Genomic DNA, 21,127 nt, shown 5'->3' on the forward strand with positions numbered 1-21,127 from the left:
AAAAACCTCATATGAAAATTAAAGCATGTAAACATTATAACGAGAACAAAATAATTTAGGCATTCTTAACATCCAATGCAAGTACAAAGAAGTTACTAATTTCATATGTGATAATATTATAACAACCTCAAAAGGCCAAATTTAACCTATATACATTTATATATATATAAATATACCATAATTCCTTATTCTTTCGCACATTTTATAGGTGAGAAAACAGAATACCTATAACTTAAATCCACAAGAAATCTAGAAAGCTCATTAAACAATTCAGGAGGAGAGATTATACTCAGATACATTCAGGGTCAGCCTTGAAGAGTTTTGGGTCCTATGAAAAATTAGAAATTAGGGGCATTTTTTGTATAAACTTTCTAAAAATTTATAATATTTTTAAAAAGAATTTTAAAAAATGGGACATTGGGTTAATGGGGTCCTAGGCGTGAGCCTAGCCCGCCTTAGCCCAAGGCTGGCTCTGGGTGCGCCAAATGTAAGTATTAATCTATGAAACATTATTAATTATTGCCTTTATCATTTTCCAAAATATGAGAAAGGAACAGTTTTAAAATTTAAGTTTGATCATTGCCGACAAATAAAAATTGATGTTATCATTTATGAAATTTTGTAGTAGTTAAACATTGTTTTGCAACATTATATATAAAGGATGATTCTGGCGTCCCTCACAGGACTAAGTCCTTTATGTGGGGTCCAGAAATTTGCCAAGTGTCAAAGTTACATTGGTATAAAAATGTTGACTTTTGAGTATTATGACTTGGTATAACCGGTTGTGATTTTTTAGCTGACACTGTTTTAGTAAGTGGGGGATAGAAGGGTAATTTTAGGTCCAATAAATAGTACAGTTGATGGTTTTATAGTAAATATAGGTAAGAGTTGGAACTTATTTACGATTGTGGACACGTAACTATTTGACTGCTACTAAGTAACTATTATAATTGACTTAGACAAATGTATAAGAAAATAACGTAACAAAAACTGAAACTGTTATATTTTTTTTATGCTGTATAAGAAATGAATATAATGTGGTGACAAATTTTTAATATTAATAATTCGAATATAATGCGGTATTCTAATTTTTCTCAAAATTTGTAGAGATCTAGAGTTACAATTTATCAATATAGAGAAAATACTAAAAATAACATCAATAGTGATTTCACTACCCGAAAAATTTCCTATATATATACACAACTCAAGCAAATTAAGCATCATTTAGATTCATGCATGCATACAGTTCAATTAAGCTACACATGTACATACACAACAGAGCCAAAGTTAAAAGAAAAAAATTACTTATATTATATATACACATGATATATATCTCCTTAATCTGTGCTAAAAATCTGTTGTGTTCAGGTGGTCACAAATAGCGGTCCGTCTACCAGGAAGAACGGACAACGAAATAAAGAATTTTTGGAACTCAACACTAAAGAAAAGGTTGAAATTAGTCAACAACAACACTCGACTACTGCTACTATTGATACGACAACAACAACATCATCATCATCACCAAATGACATCAATTCATTAGAACAAGATCAACCACCACCACCATTATTCACAGTAGACCACCTTGTCCTCAACAACAACAACAACGTTGGAGATCAGCTACAACAACCGATGCTCACGCAGCAGGTTCCCATGCACTTGGACTACTACTACTGCTACTCATCTTGCTCTTCATCCACAACTACAGCAGGTGGTCAGTTTGACCCTTTCTGCATGCACATTATTCTATATTACAGTACTCATACTACTACTACTACTCATGCAGACAGCTTTGGCTATCATAATTCATCATCATCATCATAATCATATCATTAATCTTGGAGATTATGGGGTTTTGGAGACTGCTGGTGATCATGATCATACCCGAGCTTCAACCAAAGCGGCGACGACAACCATAAACTTCTCTTCGGAGTCGGGCGACGGAATGAAGCTTACTAGGGCTCTTACAACCTTTTGTTATTTTAGAATATAATAACCAAACCAGTGAAGAGGAATGATTGTCAGTTATCGGGAAGAAGTTAGGGGTATTTTCGTATTTTATACCCACTTAAGCTTCAACTCAAATCTTGCCGTTCAATCTAATAAACCACCTCATCCAACGACAAAAAATCACTACAGGACTCAATCCGGGAAAACGAATTGAGGGACTCGAGAAGGCCCCTTATCTGCCTTTGCTATGATCCTCCAATTATTGTGGAAATATGATTTTTATATATTTATTTTCCTCGTAACAATCAACAGTAATGTATATTGTCTTCTTCTTCTCTAACTTATCCTCGCACCAAATAAGTTGTCTGGTCCATTAGTAGATCAATAGCTCGAAGTTTCAGATTTATATATTTGTTTGTTTATCCAATCATTTTGTAACACATTATTCAGTTGAGTAGTTAAAAAATACTATAATAACTCTGCTTCAAATTGTAATGTTTACGAGGAAAAACAAATAATAATATAAGAAGATTTTGATACGCATGCATCTTGTTGACTTTCAAGTACTCACATATTCTCCCAAAAAAAAAAGTCCAACACGATGCTTTTTTTTTAAAATTTTTTTTTGGTTTTTGGTTGGAGTACTCAAACAATTTATATGAAATATTTATTTATATAATATCTAAAACGTATCCCTCTTCTCCATCACTTGCGAAGATATTCATTTCAATTATTTCCACTAGTCAAACTTGACTGCTGTGATAGTTTTTGTTTGTATTATTACTAGTCTCCCTTTTTATCTGCAACCAGTCAAACTTCATCACTGTACTCTCTTTCGACTCTGTTATCTTCTTCTGTTGGAAGAAGAAGAAGAAGAAGAAGAAGAAGCTATGGCAGTGGGGTTTTTAGTAGAAAGCCAAGGAGATGGCCAATACAGCGGCAAAATCACTCTATTTGTCATCCTCTCTTGTATGATGGCCGCCATGGGAGGTGTTATTTTTGGCTACGACATTGGAATTTCAGGTTCTCTCGTTTTTACACCACTCTTGATTAGTATATTATATATGTGAGGTAGTTAAGTTTTCACAACCAATTTATAGATATATTTGGATGTATTTATCATAAAACTTTGGTTCTAGATGGACGAAATAATAGGAATTTTTTATTGTTGTAATAGAATTAATTTTCTAACTTTAGTTAATTGGTCACTATGAGTACAATCAATATTTGAAATTGAGCACATATTTATGGATTATGCATGAAGGTGGGGTGACTTCAATGGAACCATTCTTAAAGAAATTCTTCCCAGATGTGTATACTAGGATGAAAAAAGACTCCAACATAAGCAACTACTGCAAATTCGACAGTCAACTCTTGACTTCTTTCACATCCTCACTCTACTTAGCTGGTCTTATAGCCTCCTTCTTTGCCTCCTCAGTCACCAAAGCCTTTGGCCGCAAGCCTTCCATCCTAATTGGTGGCGCCGCCTTTCTCGCCGGTTCGGCCTTAGGCGGCGCCGCTGTGAACATCTACATGCTGATTCTAGGCCGCATCTTGCTTGGAGTTGGTGTTGGTTTCGCTAACCAAGTAAAATACTCATTCTTATTATTACTCCAAATTTTTTAAATTTAAACAAAACTTGGTACTTATAACTGTTTTCTGTATTTACGACAGTCAGTTCCTCTTTATCTATCCGAAATGGCACCACCAAAATATAGAGGAGCTTTCAATAATGGCTTCCAATTCAGTATCGGGATTGGCGCTCTATCGGCCAGTCTAATCAACTATGGGACTGAAAAGATCAAAGGCGGCTGGGGATGGCGTATCTCTCTAGCCATGGCGGCCGTCCCAGCCACAATCCTTACCCTCGGCGCCGTGTTCCTCCCTGACACCCCCAACAGCCTAATCCAGCGAAGCATCGATCCACACAAAGCCGAGCTCATGCTGCGGCGTGTGCGAGGCACGGACGACGTTGAAGCCGAAATGAACGATCTCGTGAAAGCTAGCATCATAGCGAGAAACACCAAACACCCTTTTCGAAAAATCGTGGAGAGAAAGTACAGACCTCAACTGGTCATGTCGATAGCCTTACCGTTTTTCCAACAGGTGACCGGAATCAACGTCATTGCGTTCTACGCCCCAGTTCTCTTCCGCACCATCGGATTGGGCGAAAGCGCTTCGTTGTTGTCTGCGGTTATGACCGGTGCTGTTGGCACCTGCTCGACCTTCATCTCCATGCTTATAGTCGACAAGTTTGGGCGGAGAGCTCTGTTCATGGCGGGAGGAATTCAAATGTTTGTGGCCCAGATCATGGTCGGAGCTGTCATAGCGGCGGAGCTCGGTGACCACGGAGGAGTAGAAGGCAAAGGGTTTGCGTATATGGTGCTGGTATTGATAGGGGTGTACGTGGCTGGATTTGGTTGGTCGTGGGGGCCTCTGGGGTGGTTGGTTCCGAGTGAGATATTCCCATTGGAGATTAGATCAGCGGGTCAGAGCATTACAGTGGTGGTGAACTTTCTGTTCACTTTCATCGTGGCTCAGACATTTCTGGCCATGCTTTGCCATTTCAGGGCTGGGATCTTCTTCTTCTTCGGGGCTTGGGTGGCGGTGATGACTGGTTTTGTCCACTGGTTTTTGCCTGAGACCAAGAACGTACCAATTGAGAAGATGGATGAAGTTTGGAAGAGCCACTGGTTTTGGAAGAGTTTTGTAGGCCCTCGGAGTGAGGATTCTAAGATATGAAACTATCTCAAATAGTTACTATTATTCTTATAGAAAGAAAAAAATAGTTGCTATTATTATGTGCCCTGAAAATTTGCACCAAAACAGTCACTGATTATAATGTTTTGGAGCATACTGTGTGCACTTATCACTACTCTTGTGTAATTTTAGCCTTTAAATCAAAATTTTTAAGTAAAGCCACTTCAGAATTATTCAGAACATACGTGCCAAATAAAATTTATTCCAAATATTATTATTTTTTTTTTGAAAAAAAGTAGCATAGGTTTGCATTTATTATTATTATTTAATATTTTTCCCTTAAATATTTTTCACAAGTTTATCTCACTAAATTAGAGTTATTTTTTTTCTTTTAAGTATTTTAAATTAGGGTTAACAATAAGTAATCATTGAAAATTGGTTTATTTGTACCAATAGTCTTCAAATTTTACAATTCTTGCTATCTAAACATATTTTTAATGGCATATCAATCAAAACAAATTTTTAGGGAAATTTGGAGCATAAGTTCCCATGTAAATTTTTTTGCGACAAAAATATATGTACCGTTACACATTTAGTAAGAACATTAGTCCCTCAACAGTTAAGAGCAACTCCAACCATAAAATCAATTTTGGTGTTGAGATTTTAACACCATATTTCTTTTCCATTCCAATTACCACAACAAAAATTTCACAAAGCAATATTTACAACATTATTATATTATTTTATTAAATCATAACCATTATTATTATTGACATTTATTAGAAATATTAATATTAAAAGTAAAAAATGTTTGTTGTTGCTACAATGTCCCTTCAAATATGATGGGACACTGTAGCTCATCACCAAAATAAGGGAGAAATTGCAGTTGAATTGGAATGTTATTTGATGTGGAATTGGCACCATTTTTGGCCTTTTGCTACTACGTTGGAGTTGGTTGAAGTGTGTCAAGCGGTACACGTGCTAGTATTTTATTGGTGGCAAAATTTGCTTTTGAGAAATTTGTGGCAGAAATACCTATGTAGTTCGTTTTGTTGCACTTTAATGCCTAAATAAAATTTGTGTTGGAAAAAAATTAATAAAATAATTTATTCACCTAAAACAATACTAAAATGTGATTAACTAATTATTGAAATGTTAATTAAAACAAAACAATAAAATATTAATCTTAAAAAACTAAGGGAAGGAGAAAAAGAGAGAGTTAAGGAAGATGAAGATTTAAGTTTTTAGGATTTGAATCTTCATTTCAGATTTAAGTTTTTTTTAAAAAGAAATTGTGTTTTTAGATTTAATTTTTCAAAAATGATGTTTCTATTTTGAATTTTAAAATATATTTTTCATTATTTTTTTTCAATTTTGTTTTAAAATGAATTAAATTTATTTTTAAATTAAATAATTAATTAAACATTTAACATGTGTATCTGTTATACCCCAAATTTCGAGACATATTACATTATCTCGAAATGTAGGGTCGGGAAATAATCGATTTAAGAACAAACATTAAAGTTATTAGAGTTAATGCCACGTAACCATCTCGGTTTGAGATGGGGAGTTAGCTCGAAAGAGGTCAACCTCTCAGCTTTAGACTATGACTAGAGGTCAACCTCGAAAGATTGATAGCTAATGGCTCATGAAACACTCCAAATGCTAGCTCGAAAATTATAGTGTAGGCTTGAAAGCATATCTTTAAACGATATCAGTCATTTACATTTGAGTAATTTAAGCCTACATTTATGGATTTGTTTATGTATTAGTTTAGTCAATCCGATTCTTTAGGGATTCAATATATTTCAAATTCAAAATGTATATTGTTATAACTTTTCAAAAAATGTGAGGAAGAATATCTAAACCCAGTCTATAAATACTGTGATTATTCACTTCTATTTTTTCAGGCTCAATTTTTTATTCAGAAACTTTTTGAAATTGCTTTCTAAGCTTTAACACAGACATATTAATAAAAGTTATCATGGACTAGGTAGATTTAACTACTGAACTACATAAAAAATCTATGTTCTTCTTTTCTTCCTAATTAATTCATTTACCTTAATTGCTCTTGTTTTTAGTTCACAAAAAACGTCAACAGTTTGGTGCTTTCATTGAGAGTATTAAACAATTCTTATAAACCTCCCATTCAAACTCTCGTTCATCATATAAATGGTTGCAGCCACTGGAAACATCCCTAGATATGGAAGTGGACGACCACTAACCAGAATTTCAGAGGAAACTACACCACAAACTGAGGAACATCCTCGACGGGCCAACAAAAAACCCATGAATGGTGATCAAACTCCAGATGGAGGGAGTGCATCTTCAACGCCACATGATCCTGTCCAAAGTTCAAGACCTCCTCATCGGGATTATTATAATTCTGAGAGGTACGTCCCAATGGTGGAACTGGAGAATCAAATATTGTGGGAAAGGCTAGCTGAAGCCACTCAGTTAAACGAAGAAATGGTGAGAAGGGCTGCTGAAGCCCAAACGCCTCCCAGAAGGACCAGGGGGCACCTACGAGGAAGTACCGCAGCTCGAATGGCCGAGCAAATGGCTCGACAGGGCCAGGCAGGAGGAGCTGGAGCAAACCCTAGAGTTAGCCAGCTGAGGGTTTCATCTCGAAATCCCCCGCGGGCTAACACTACCCAGGCAAGGGAGGACCCTGCTAACACTGGGAATAACTGAGCTGCTCCACAGACAGCTTGGAGCAATAACCCAAAACCTGCGAGACCCGCCCAAAATAGCCAGAGACCGCCACCATCTCCGATTAAGCATCCTCCTTCTCCCATCAGACACATGTCACCAGTTCGAGACATACCGTAGCACGTCCTAGGCAGAACTCGAGCTAGCGAAGGGATAACTTAAAGGCCTGCCCAAAGAGCAAGAAGTGCAAGCGGAGATTGAAACCCCAGAACTGGACATGGACAAAGAAATAACTGTTATATTATTTCATATAATATAATATTAGATTAAATAATGTGCCGAAATGTGATTTGTCACACCTTGTAACATATTATTGAGAGTCACAAAATTGGACACATGTGTGTTCCCAAATGTGACATATTTTAGAGTTATAAAATCAGTTACAAATTTGCAACTCCCAAATATTACCCAATAATGTGTATATTATATGTTACACATTTGAGATTGGATTTCACAAAGTCATGATGATATATGACTGTTGGAGACATGTTTTTAACTCCCAATAGGTGTTTGGAGGTTACAAAATCACGTGGGAAAGGATTTGAGACATTTTGGAACGTTTTGGAAAAATCACATTTTTGGCTGAAAAAAGGTTGTGGCCGCTGTCTTTCCCTGGCCACGGCCTGGGGGACAGAGGCCAGTGGCCGCGGCCACTGATGATTCTGGACGCGGCCAGTGAGGCTGACAGCCTATGTGAATTTTCAAGTTTTTCCAAATTGAATGGTTCCAACATCCTAGATAACTCCCAAATCTCCATTTTAATTCCATAAACATCAAATTAAACATTGGTAACAACCATGGGGGTTGGTGAAATTTGAAATTCAAAGGGATATCTCAAACTCAATAAATAGGAGCCTAATGCTCACTTGTAAGACATACCATTTTCCCTCCACAAAACACTTGGCTAGAAAATACACCAAAATGCTTGATAATTCCAGAGAGCTATTTCCTAGAGAGATCCCTTAGTGCTTGGAGAATAGGGAGAAATAAGTTTTTGGACAAAGGTCTTGAACCTTGTTCAAGTTGGTGATCCCCACTACTCTACACTTTGGTTGTGTGAGAGTTTGTTTGTGTTTTCATTCTTTTGTTCCTCTTGTTCTTCTTATTTACTTGTATTATTATAGTATTGAGTTTGTAATCTTCTTCTTCTGGCACCACCGACCCCAATAACTACAATAATAAATATGAATCCCATTGCAATCTCAGCAACCCCAACTGCTGTACAACCCTCTAATGATAACTCTTCCAAAAGGAAGAAGAATGAGGGGAACACTCTTGATGCGGAGGGGAGCAAGAATAAAAAAGGAGATAAGTACATCTCCATATACATTGTTTATACCGAGCTGATTGAGACTTAGAAAAATATTTATGTGTCAAATGAGAATCAGGTCGTGTTCCGACGACCTGAACCTATGCACAATCAGTGCGCTAAGTGAGATCAAAATAAATACTTTCAATTCCATAGGGACATTGGTCATATGACAGACGAATGTATACAATGAAGGATGAGATCAAAGGTCTGATCTTGATAGGCTACCTCAGGCATTATGTTAAAAAAAAGGGCAATAACCAAGGCCAAGCCCCGCAAAACCAAAGAGTGGCACCAACACAGCCTGCACCACCACCTACGCTCACTACACCCCCTGCTTAGGAAGATAACCGACCACCTTCGATTGATGGGGAAGATGTAATAACCATCTCTGGAGGGCCCCATATAGCCATAACAAGTTGGAATGCCCAAAAGAGATATGTGCAGGAACTAAAAATTGAAGATGGTTCACCGTATGTTCCAGAGCCCCGAGCTACAAAACAACAACGAATTGAATTCCAGCCAATAATCTTCATGGAGGAAAAAGTCTCTCATGTACAGTTCCCACATAACGACCCTTTGGTTATCACCATCCAGCTCGCCATAAAAGGGTTCACTGGGTACTCATTGACAATGGGGGCTTAGTGAATATCTTGTATAAAACAACTTTGTAAAAAATGGGTCTATCGGTTCGAGACCTAAAAGCTTGTGCAACTACCCTATGCGAGTTTTCAGGAGAATGGATTGTGAGCACATGAGCCATTGAACTCCCTGTTACACTAGAGGAATATCCTGTTTCGGTGACAAAGATGTTCGAGTTCATAGTCGTAGATACACCATCTGTGACGACCCTAAGGTAGGGTACATCTGCCACAGACTCGTAATACCAGGGTTTATGAGTATGTTAAGCACTTGAGTAAACGAATTAAATATAATTATACTATGAAATACATAAAAATTTTAAACTTTTATGTAATCTTATTAATAGAAACTATTACTAGTATGAATACTTTACATTTAAATATAGCAATACGAAAAAAAAACTGTAAACCATTATTACATTGCTACTGAGTCCGTGCTCCACAAGTTGCGCAACATCTAAAGCCACACTTGGAAAAATGTTGGAATATAACATAATGAACTAACACTCAGTAAGTAAATCTCATGCATACACATACACATGAATGTCACAAGTTTGAAGTGCACATATATTTTTATGTTGACTTATAATACTTATGCATTTCATTTATAGATTATGCACTTTCAAACTTTACTTTTATGCCTTTTCTTTTACTTTCACATTTTTATGGGCTCATTATCTTTTGTGCACATTGTTCGATTCAGTCAATGCCTAAGGGCTTGTTACACATATAATATAAAATCACATGGGTTCTCCTCCAGCTAGCCATCATCGCAGCTAGGCTCATCGTATTAATCATTTCATCATTGCCATAGCTACAATAATTATTACACATATAAATGGAGGAGAAAGACAGGAACATGGCAAACATTTTTGAATGGTCAACTCTGACCTAGCCCGCACTAGTGGGCTGCCACTATAAGCCTTATAGACCTCCGCCTTCTTTACTGAACTTACTTAATTGCTTCATCGAAATAGTGGCAACCTTTTTAACATCTTATTATCACTTTACTTAAGCCTTGTTGTCATTAGAATGTTTAACTTTACATAATAATTTTCAAGGCATTTCATAACTTTTCTCATATTCTTATGCATGGTCTTATATCACATAATAATGTATCACATAACTGTACATGTCATGCATACCTCCTGATGCTGAAATGTCAATGTTCACGTTCATGATTCATGTTTGATGGTATTCATTCAGGGCACTGTATCACATCTTATATGTCTAAAAAATTCTTTAGTCATAATATATGAAGCTTTGGGTTGGTGGCGTTGTTATACCTTAACGTAGAGCTATGGCTCAGGTCTAAGGTGTCCAGCCTGAAAACTTAAAGGCTTCATATAACACAACAGGTAGCAGAATCATGAACATAGAAGGTAATCCACATATTCATCAACATGAGAACACATACTTGCACATAGCTCAGATTAAACTTAACCAATTAAGACAATTTTCACATGTCACGAAATTCATCTATTATATGTCATACAATCCATTATGATATTCATACCACACATAACTCATATAACCACTCATCACATACTCATCATCCCATACTTAACTCATCAGCTATACACAATCAATGTAGTCATGCATTTCACACTTTAACACAAAATGTGAAATTTACTTACCTTAGGTCCTTAGCTTATTTTAAAACTGCTCACCAAGATTCAATCAATCCATTCCATATAAATCCTATTCAAGATACATCATTTATTTAATTCTATCAAAATCATAAATATACACTATTGATAGTAACCACATAAATGATAATAATAATTATTACCATTATAATGTTAATAACTTTTCGACACCACATCAATTATAACATTAATAACACAGTACTTCAATAACAATATGTATGTTAATGTATATATTTTTTTTTACATAAAATAATTTATTCAAATAATCATTTTATTGAAAGAAATCATATTTTTAACATAAAATTGTATCGATCAATATAATGATAATAATATAAATGTAATGACCTAAATTTCCTAATAAGCCTTAGGGCCTTGATTAGGGGGTCAGGATGGAAAATTTTGGAATTATGTGATATTTATGTGTATCATTATGTGGTTATGTGAGTTATATCATAATATGACTGTAATGACCCACTACTCTAGACTTTTGGACCATTAACGAAACTATACATACAAATCCTTAATAAAACTTACATTTGCGAAAATACCATAACTTTATTAGAAACTTGTAGAAATAAGAGTTACTTCATAAAATAAGTAGGATATGGGATCCCATTGTTTGAAAAACAAAACATAACATGATTTATAATAAAAAAGGATTACATAATAAGTGCAGAAAATACATATAAAGACCATAAAAACAAGACTACATCCTCGAAATAATCGAACTCTCGACTCCTTGACTCCATTCACCACCGATACACATTCCCCAAGCATCCACGAATCTTACCGCCACTATAGCTATTTTCCTGCACATATAAACAAAAAGGAATGAGCCTAATGCCCAGCAAGGAAAAATCTAACACATAGTTCATATACATAAATTTCATGAGAAACATAAAAACTTAACATAACACTTATATCATGCACATACTATAATGGCCATTATTACTTGGGGTCCCATAGACTAATCAAGCCATATGCCCATTAGATTAGTGGGGTCCTACTAGCTAAGTAGGTCATATGCCCATAATCTATTCGGGGCTTGTTAGTCAAATGGGTCATATGCCCAAGCCTACAAACATACATATTTTATAACATATTTCATAGCATAAAACATAAGATAACATAAGCATATAACATATAGATTCTATCCTATTTTCCTTACCAAAGTTACCGGGATATGAGGACAGAGTTGGGACTTTTGGAACACTCCTAAAACCATATATAACAGGGTGAGTAGATTTGAAGAAAAAGAAATGAAAGGAATGGAAGGACTAAACCTTGAGAAAAATACTTACCAAAACCTTTTTGCTCAAGAACTTAGATTTCCTAACCAAAATAAAGATTAAGGTTAGAGGCTGACTAGAAGACTATGAGAACTTAAAAGAACAAGTACAGAAATGAACTAGAGTTTTGGGTTACCTTGAAGACTTGCAAGACCAATCTACACCTCAAACCGAAATACTATAAAACCTTACTTCCCAAAGTGTTTGATAAGCTTATGATGATCAAGCTTATGATTCCCCAACCCAGGTGTTTACACTCTCACACTCACTTAGCACTTGCAGCCTCTGAACTTAGAGCAAAAGATGAATAATGGCTGGGTACTAGGTCCTATTTATAGAGTTTAGGAATGAAAGGATCTTAATTTTTACTTGAATAAAAATAATAGCTTTTTAGGTGAAAATAATTTGAATTATTGTTCAGCAGAGGCTGAAGACTCGTTCAAAAAGATGCTGGACTTATCAAGAGGTTGAATGGCTGAATGGAAAACGATTTCAAAATGTTTCAAAATATACTGAAGGAGGCGATATATCGCCCCCTGTAGGCGATATATCGCCTGGGCCAGTATGCCCGAGGCTGTCGTGCATCGCCTCGTGTTTTCCGTATCTACGTGCTGCGATATATTGGCACACGCTGATTATTTAAACACGAAATTACACATTTTTAGCTAAATTTGAATGGAGTAAACATCCTTGACTAAGCCCTCAACATATTCAAAGCTGCTGACTGACCTTATAGCATTCAAACTTTACCCATTATTAAATTTAATCCTCAAAATACTTAATCCTTAATCACCCATTCATAACATGTGCTTAAAATCCTATTGGTTCTTATCTAAACCTTATAGTATAATAAATATTATCCTTAATATCAGTCATATTAATCAAACCTTAGGTTGAAATTAATATTCTTAAACTATAGGTTAAACTTAGAAAATCTATAAGTACTACTATGAGTGTCCAAATAATTCCCGGTCTGAACCAAAAATCCACAGTTACAAAGATAATACTATTAATACTATAATACTACTATCTATCTTAGCTAAGTAAAGTTCTTGGACTCTACAATGACTTGATATGCATGGTTAAGTGTATTAAATAGGTATGTGAACCCATTTATGATTAATTGGGTGATTTTCATATTTTGGCCATTTCGGGTATATTTGGCATATATGTGATATATGTGTGGTGCTTCATTATTATTTGGTTATGCTAGGGTTACTCAGCACGAGACGATCCTAGGAGGCAAGCTAGTGGGAAAGTCACAACATGATTCATACTTGATTTAGAGTGAGTCAAGGTGTATTTAGTACATTACCGGGTTATTGGGTAATGTGAATAAATATTTGATGATAAATTGGGAGTTAGTGAGATCAGGGGGAAATTTTGGGAATTTTGACTATTTTACCCCCAGGGGCATTTTCGGGACCCCGAGCATTAGGATTTGCTTGAGGCTACTTAAGCTTGAAGTAACCTATCAGAAACATAAAAAGAACGTTCAGAACGTTCTCTCTTCCTTCCATTCCCTTTTCGTCACCCGATCACATTTTCAAAGGAAACTTGAGTTTTAGGACTCAGATTCAAGCGAGGATTAAGGCATATCGATTCTAGGGAAGATTAGAAGCTTATTAGTTGGAGGATTTAGCGAGAAATGACATAATCGGATGTAATCCAAGTTTTAAGTTCTTAATTTTTAAAAGTTTTTAAGCTTTGATTGGATTTTATGTTTTGATGAGATTTTGGATGAATTGAAGCTTGAGTTTTATTGGTTGTGGGAGATTAGGATGTTTGTGTAACGCCCTGGTTACCCCAGAACAATTACGGTGAACGATGAACCAAAAATTTGACTCGCTACCCGAGTCCTTTGGTTAAAAACGTGTTCTAAGTGTTATTAACAGGTTAAGGTGAAAAAAAATAAAAATGGAAGGATATATTTTATTAAGTATATAAACTGCTCATGAGCTATTCAAAACATTTACAAGTCATTTACAACTCAAAATGGTTATTACTGTTTCAAATTTACAAACCCGCCAACCTAAGCGGAAAAATAGGGTAAACCCCCTAGTTCCTCTGAGAACTCCTTGGCCATGGTGATCAAACGACCGCATATGTACACATCACCACCTAAGCTCTCCACTCAAGGCTGGGTGAGCTTTTCTTTTCCTTTACCTGCACCACATAGCACCCATGAGCCGAGGCCAAGCAAGAAAACACAATATAACATGATATAATATCAACAATGATCATAGTAATCATTCATGACTTTCAGTCCAAAACAAATAGGTGACAATCACAAAAGTCACTAAGATGGGGACCGTTCCCTTTAGCCATGTGACGATAGGGTCAGCAGGGCTTAACAGATAAGTGAGCATTTCACTAGCTTAAACAGGATAGGTGCATGGTGATTAGTCACCAACATAACCTTCCTCATGACTCTAGAGTCATAACTATGGAACTCTGTTCCCTAGCCATGTGACAAGCAGTCACCTAGGCCTTCGGCCCTAGCTCTCAGTAACTAGTCTTAGACTAGCCAAGCGCTTATAAGTTCATCGACCTTAGGGTCGGTCCAGTGTTAATGCCTTAGAGTCATTCAACACTGGTATCGATTAGATCTAATCTTCATTCGGCCCTGCGTTCGGGACGCTTATGCCGTTTTTGACTCTTAGGTCAGTGTCCCTAACTAGTTAGTACCATATACAAGTAAACAATATTCACTAGCATTTAATATGCAATCCATGTCCACATTTATCAACCAACATGCGTCAATAACAATCATGGATGTCACATACACAGGGTGCAGTTTTCTTACCTCAAATTCGAGCTAGAATGAATAAAAGAACGACCCTTGAGAATGATCAACCTTTAGTCATTTATCAGTCACCTAGTCATAACTAAATATAGGATACCATCAATAAAAATGATCAACATAGGTTCTCAAACCAATATCTAGCCTCTTCAATCCAAACTAATCCAGGTAGTAGGAATGATCCCGAGGCCTAAAATCATGTTCCCGGGGCCAAAACACTCAAATGGGCTCAACCCTGCTCAAGAGCCGCGGCCCTGGCACCTTGGGCCGCAGCCTCCAGTCACCTCTGAAGCAAGGGCTGCGACGCCCAGCAAGAGCAAACTCAGCCACCTGCTTTGTAACGTCCTATGTTTTTGGGTACCTTTAAACGACTCGGGTCGGGATTTTTCCCCCGGGTTAAGAATATTATTTTAAATAATATTATATTTTGTTTGTAAGTATTCCATGAGTTATTGCTAGCCAAAATATGAATTTTGTGATTTTAAAAGTCAAGATAAGACTTTCGGTCCTGGACCGACACAAAAACCCTGATCGGGTAAAAATCTCGGAAAATAAAATGAAAAATCATGGCAATTATATTTTGGGCATAAAATACATTCATAAAAGTTAAAGTTTGGTAAAAAATAATAAACCTAAAAGAAAATGGAAATTTTAAGGCATTTTGTGCTAAATGCCTAATTTTGCCGAAATGGGGAATTTTATTCCATGAATGGACCTTAGGTTAAATTTTATTATGTGATTAATTAAATTAAATGTGAGAGACATTTAATTTAATTAATTAATGTTAAGTTTGGTAATTAAAACTTAATAAGAGTGAAAAAGGTGTCAAAAGTCAATTTGGACTTTTCTTCTTATGAAACATTTATTAACCCTTAAAAAAAAAAAAAAAAAAAATGAAATGATCATATATGGCAAAGGGTGGCCGGCCATGTGGTCTTTTAGAGTTGTGTGAACCCACTTTTATAAGATTTAAATCCCATTTAATTAAAGGTTAGGGATAAAAGCAAGTGGGCAAAACACTTGAGTGTTTTTAGGGTAAATTAGATAGTATATATCTCTTCCATCCCTCCCCAACCGACCACACCACTCTCTCACATTCAATCATCTGATTTTTGAAGACCTCTCAAAGTGTTCTCTCCATTTTTCAAGCCCAAGAACACCAAGGAAACTTTGAGGCTAAGTCTTGGTCTAGGAAGTATTTTCCCTAAGGTAAACTTTCACTAATCTAGGTTTTTGTAAAGTTTTAAGCATAGAGTTTCAAATAGCTAATTGACTATGTTGTTGGGGGAAGTTTGTTAGGGTTTTTGAAAGGTTTTGAAGGAGTCAAAGCTTATAGGAAGGTCCAAACCTTAAGCAAGAACACCAAAGAGGTAAAAAGTTTACTTTTGATGAGTTTGTTGTAGGGTTTTTAGTTTTAAGCATTTTTTTGTATATCTAATGCTTAGAGTTTCTTTTTGATGATGTAATAAGGTTATGGTAGTTGTTTAATAATTTTTATGATGCATGTGTATTGATTTTTGAAAATGGGAACCAAAACCCCCAAGGGTTTTGTAGGATACCCTAAAACAAAACATGTTTTGAGCTGTGACTTCCAAGGGGTCAAGCAGCCACTGTATATTGTTTTTGTAAAATTTAATTGTACTGTGATGTTGTTGAGATTGAGTACATAAAATTGAGCTTTTGAAACACTAAAAAATGTTTAGAAATGAGTAAGTTATGCTATTTCAAAGATTAGGTAAAAAACTGTTTTTTCGTATTCTTATTTTCGGAACCAAGTTTGGACAGCCACTGTATAGGGCAAATGAACCCAGTTTTTTCTAAAATTTTGTGGACATATTTCTGGCATAACCTATTAGTCCACTGTAAAATTTGGTAAGAAAATATTAAACGGTTTGAAAGTTATTAACTGTCAAAGTTTGGAAAAAATAAGGACTTGAAAATAAGGTCATTTTTACCTCATTGTTGGAAAATGATTTCACCAATCAAAAATGCTCATTTTGACCTAAGATTTTACAAATACCTAAATGGCATAACAAAAATGGAATTGGAAAATTTTGGAAACAATTGGGTAAGTAAATTTCAAGTTATGAACTAACGAAGTATGTAGTTAAAAATGTGAAAATTAGGTTTTTCACACTTAGTGTAAAAATGAGATTTTGGAACATAAGGTAAAAAGTAAAATTTTGCTTATTTCAATATATAAATTGGTAAGTCTTGAAATCATATTTTCACTAAAATTATCCCTTTGAGTTTAAATGAATTATTTTTATTAAAGAGTTTTTATTCTTTCTAAAAATAAGAGATTTAATTTATTAATAGTTAATAAATTAAAAGAGGGTTTAAAACCCTATATTTTGAGAAAATAATTAAATAAATTATTTTCCTAGTAAGTAAAAATTGATTAATTGCTTTTGGAAAATTAATTAGTCAAGATGAGAAATTTATAACGGTTTTCCTAATTAAGACAAATTATGCAATTTTCTTAAAACGGTTTTTAGATATTAAAACCTTAAGAAAAATAAAAGGAAAATTTAAAGAGTTTATTTTCTTTAAAAATAATTAAGGAATTTATTTGTATTTTCTGGATATAATACCGGCTAAAATCTTACATATTTTAACCGACTAGTCGAAAGTGCGGGTTAATAGCGATACCTTGAAAGAGTAAGATTTTTAGCGGGTTGTGGGGAAATACCATTGTGATACCCGAGCCTAGGTATCGAGACCTTAGGATAGGTCTCCCCGAGACTTAGGGTTTAGTCTCGAATATTTTGTATAACTTTCCTTAATAGGTTTAAAACCCAAATAAGGATTATAAATCCTTACAAATGACTTTTATTAAAATGACCAAACTGCCCAAAATAATAATAACGAATTATTAGTGCCATAATTAATCCGAGTATACTGTATGGATAACTACAGTATTGGCTAAGCGTAACTGGACTGAACGTTGGAGGGTGAAAACTTGCTGAGCGCTAAGGACTCCAAGTAAGTCAACTTATATTGTATGGCTGCAACATGAAATGATTATTGTCCTGTATGTTAGTATAGGGATACATGCACATATATAGGCTGTCATAGAAAGTTGCTTAGAGACGTTAGTCTAGTGAGTGCTGATTTAGAAAATATGAACGGTAGAAGTCCGTCATATCCTAGACGGTTGATCCCCGTCACACTGCTTGATTTTATTTATGTCCGGTTCATTACCGCGACGAGTGGCCATGAGATGAGGATAAGCTGGTTAAACCTAGGGGCGCCAAGATAAATGGGACCTAGGGGCCCTCATGCTTACTTAATCATTGGACGGTTAGAATCCGAGCAAGTGCTCTGATAAGTTATTCCCGGATAGCAGCCGTGAATATTGGCCATTCCGTGAGAGTGCCTAGAGATACTAGGGGTTGCCAAGATAGAGTGAGGTTGAACACCCTAGGGGCAGCTACTCACCAGCACCACTGATTAACATAGAAGTCTCCGTAAAACCGTGTAAATTGGATTACGCTCTTGGATAAGTAGCGATGCCCTAGGTAACACGATAGTTACCCTTGATGAGAATATTTATTGGCTAGATCTTAGTGTGGAGACTCGGTTCTCTTTTACAGATTAGCAATTATGTTGGAGGGCGCGTTACGCATGAATTGTTAGAAATTGTCGAGCGTTGGTCTCGAATTATGTTGTGATATAATATATCTGCTTGCTCTGGGATTTTCTGAGTGCAGGGATATAATTGTTGATAAGATATAGTTGTGATATAATATATCTGCTTGTTCTGGGATTTTTCTGAGTGCAGGATTTTTATCTAGATATGAATTAATTTATCCTTGGTTATCAGGCATGACCATAAGTTTGCCAGGACGCTTTAGCGTTCTTGAAATTGATTGTGTAGGGTCCGGATGGGTCCGGATCCCTATTTCTCTATCTGCTTTGTTTGAAAGTTGATCTTACTAAGCGTTTTCGCTTACCTAGTTGTTTCATGTTGTAGGTAAGGGCAAGGGCAGGGCAGAGCAGTGAGCGCTGGAGTCTTCCTTGCAAATGTACATGTGGACCGACCTTTTGGGAAGCCTTTTTATTTTTGGAAATATTGTGTAATTTTCCTAAACTAGGCTCACTCTAATCTTTATAAAACATGTTTGTTACTAAATGTTAAGTATGGCCATACGACTTTTTAAAAAGTTTTTTTTTTCTATGGGTTTTTGAGACATTTTGTTAAATGAAAACATTTATATTTCCGCATTATCGAGTCTTGAAAATCCGGGTCGTTACAGTTGGTATCAGAGCTCGAGTTGAGCCGGTTCTGTAGACAACCCACATGTACATTTCGCAAAGATAGACCGGCACTCACTGTAAGTACTGTTTCTTCCTTTAGTGTGTTGTTTTCTTTTTATTCACCTCAATTCTATAAATTGTAGGTTATGGTTGATATACCTGAGATAGGTGACCCTGTGATAGGAAAACTACCCATGATCCCTTCGCCTAGAATTGATTTTCTATAGACTCTTTAACGATGAGAATTCCTTGCCACTTTTAGTACGAATGACGACAATTGCGTGCCATTTGGCAATGTACGCAATACATGACAGAAGTCTTCAGTAGAGCCAGAGGAGGATCTCGAGCAGTCTGACGAGGATACCGACATAGAGCTGGATATGTTGATGGACAACTTAGATTAGGTTATGCTGTGAGGGTCTTGTTGATACTTTTTGTAAAGACCTTGCAAACCTACTAGGTTGTAGGACTTTGGTGTAGTTGTAGCTGAGAACCCGCCAATGGAGGAAGTGGCTAATGAAGAACTTGGCGACGGGTAAATTTCTTATGAGGAGCCGATGGACCAAGATGAGGAAGATCGTGAAGAAGATTCCAAGGAAGATCCCGAGGAGGATCCTGAGGATGGTTCTAATATGGCAGCGGAAAGCGACACCGGCTAGGTGTTAGGAGCTGCATAGGTGTTAGAAACCCACTTACTTTTTGAATATGTACCTACCTTGTATATGATTAAGGAAATTAGTAACTGGTCTAGAAGGGTTATAAGTCCATTTTTTTTTAGGGCTAATTTTTTAAATCCCTTAGACTGGTCGACCCAAACTTGAAACGTTGTTGTATATGGTATAGGTTATGAAATGAAGTTGCTAACTTTCGTTAAAAAGTGTTGATTTCTTGTTGTGCTTGATATGCTTGGCGTGTTTAATTAGGTTGATTGACTCTCTGTGTCAATAACTAACTTCTCGTCCTTATGCACTTAGGAGCTTTTGTTTTGAAAGCAAACAAATGGCAAGGACAAGAGCTCAAAGAGGAAGGGGTGCTGCTGGCCGAGGCCAGGCCACACCTGCTGATAGAGCTTAGAACGCGCCTGCCGCTAGAGCTCCAAACCAAGCTGATAGAGTTCGTGAGATAGCCGAGCAGATGAACAATCTGCAAAGGCTAGTGGAGACGCAGGGAGCTCAAATAGAAAGAGGGCAAAAGAGACAGGAGGACGCTGATGCCCTCCAAGCTGAAAGATTTAACACCCTTCTGGGACGACTCCCCATGCCACCCAACAATTCTCAGAACTACGAAGTACCACCTGCAACCAATGAAGAACAAAACCTTGGCCCGCAGGTTATCATTGAGCAACCTGTACAGCCAGTAGAAGCGCCAAGAGCTGCCCGAGCAAAACCTATATCAGAAAGGTTCGGCAACCAAAATCCACCTATATTCGAGGGGAGCAGTGACCCTTCAATGGCAGAGGAATGGATTAGTATTTTGGAAAGAATCTTCGACTTCATTGGAACTACTGAGAGAGAGAAGGTAGTCTGCGCAACCTATATGCTGAGAAAAGATGCCCGCATCTGGTGGGACGCAGCCAAGAAAGGGCATAACGTTGCCGAGATGGAATGGCTAGAGTTCTTGACCTTGTTCAATGGCAAGTACTTTAGTAAGGCGGTGATTGAGCACAAAGTGAATGAGTTCACTAATCTGAAGCAGGGAACATCGAGCGTGCAAGACTACGTTCGAAAATTTGACCAACTGTCTAGGTTTGCGAAGAACCAGGTGAGCACTGAAGAAAATAAGACCTGGAGTTTTATGAAGGGCCTATGCAGAGA

The 21,127-nt window shown here is 36.4% G+C and overlaps 1 protein-coding gene across 1 annotated transcript; it reads left to right on the forward strand.

Moving 5' to 3' along the window:
• The first annotated feature begins 2,755 nt into the window (after positions 1-2,755).
• LOC133798049 (hexose carrier protein HEX6) lies at positions 2,756-4,890 on the forward strand. The gene is made up of 3 exons (XM_062236225.1): positions 2,756-2,973; positions 3,215-3,537; positions 3,625-4,890. Exons 1-3 carry the CDS (start codon positions 2,841-2,843, stop codon positions 4,690-4,692), a joined length of 1,524 nt encoding a protein of 507 aa, XP_062092209.1. The 5' UTR covers positions 2,756-2,840; the 3' UTR covers positions 4,693-4,890.
• Positions 4,891-21,127: the final 16,237 nt, after the last annotated feature.

The sequence above is a fragment of the Humulus lupulus genome, chromosome 8 (assembly GCF_963169125.1).
Source record: "Humulus lupulus chromosome 8, drHumLupu1.1, whole genome shotgun sequence".
Taxonomy (NCBI): domain Eukaryota; kingdom Viridiplantae; phylum Streptophyta; class Magnoliopsida; order Rosales; family Cannabaceae; genus Humulus; species Humulus lupulus.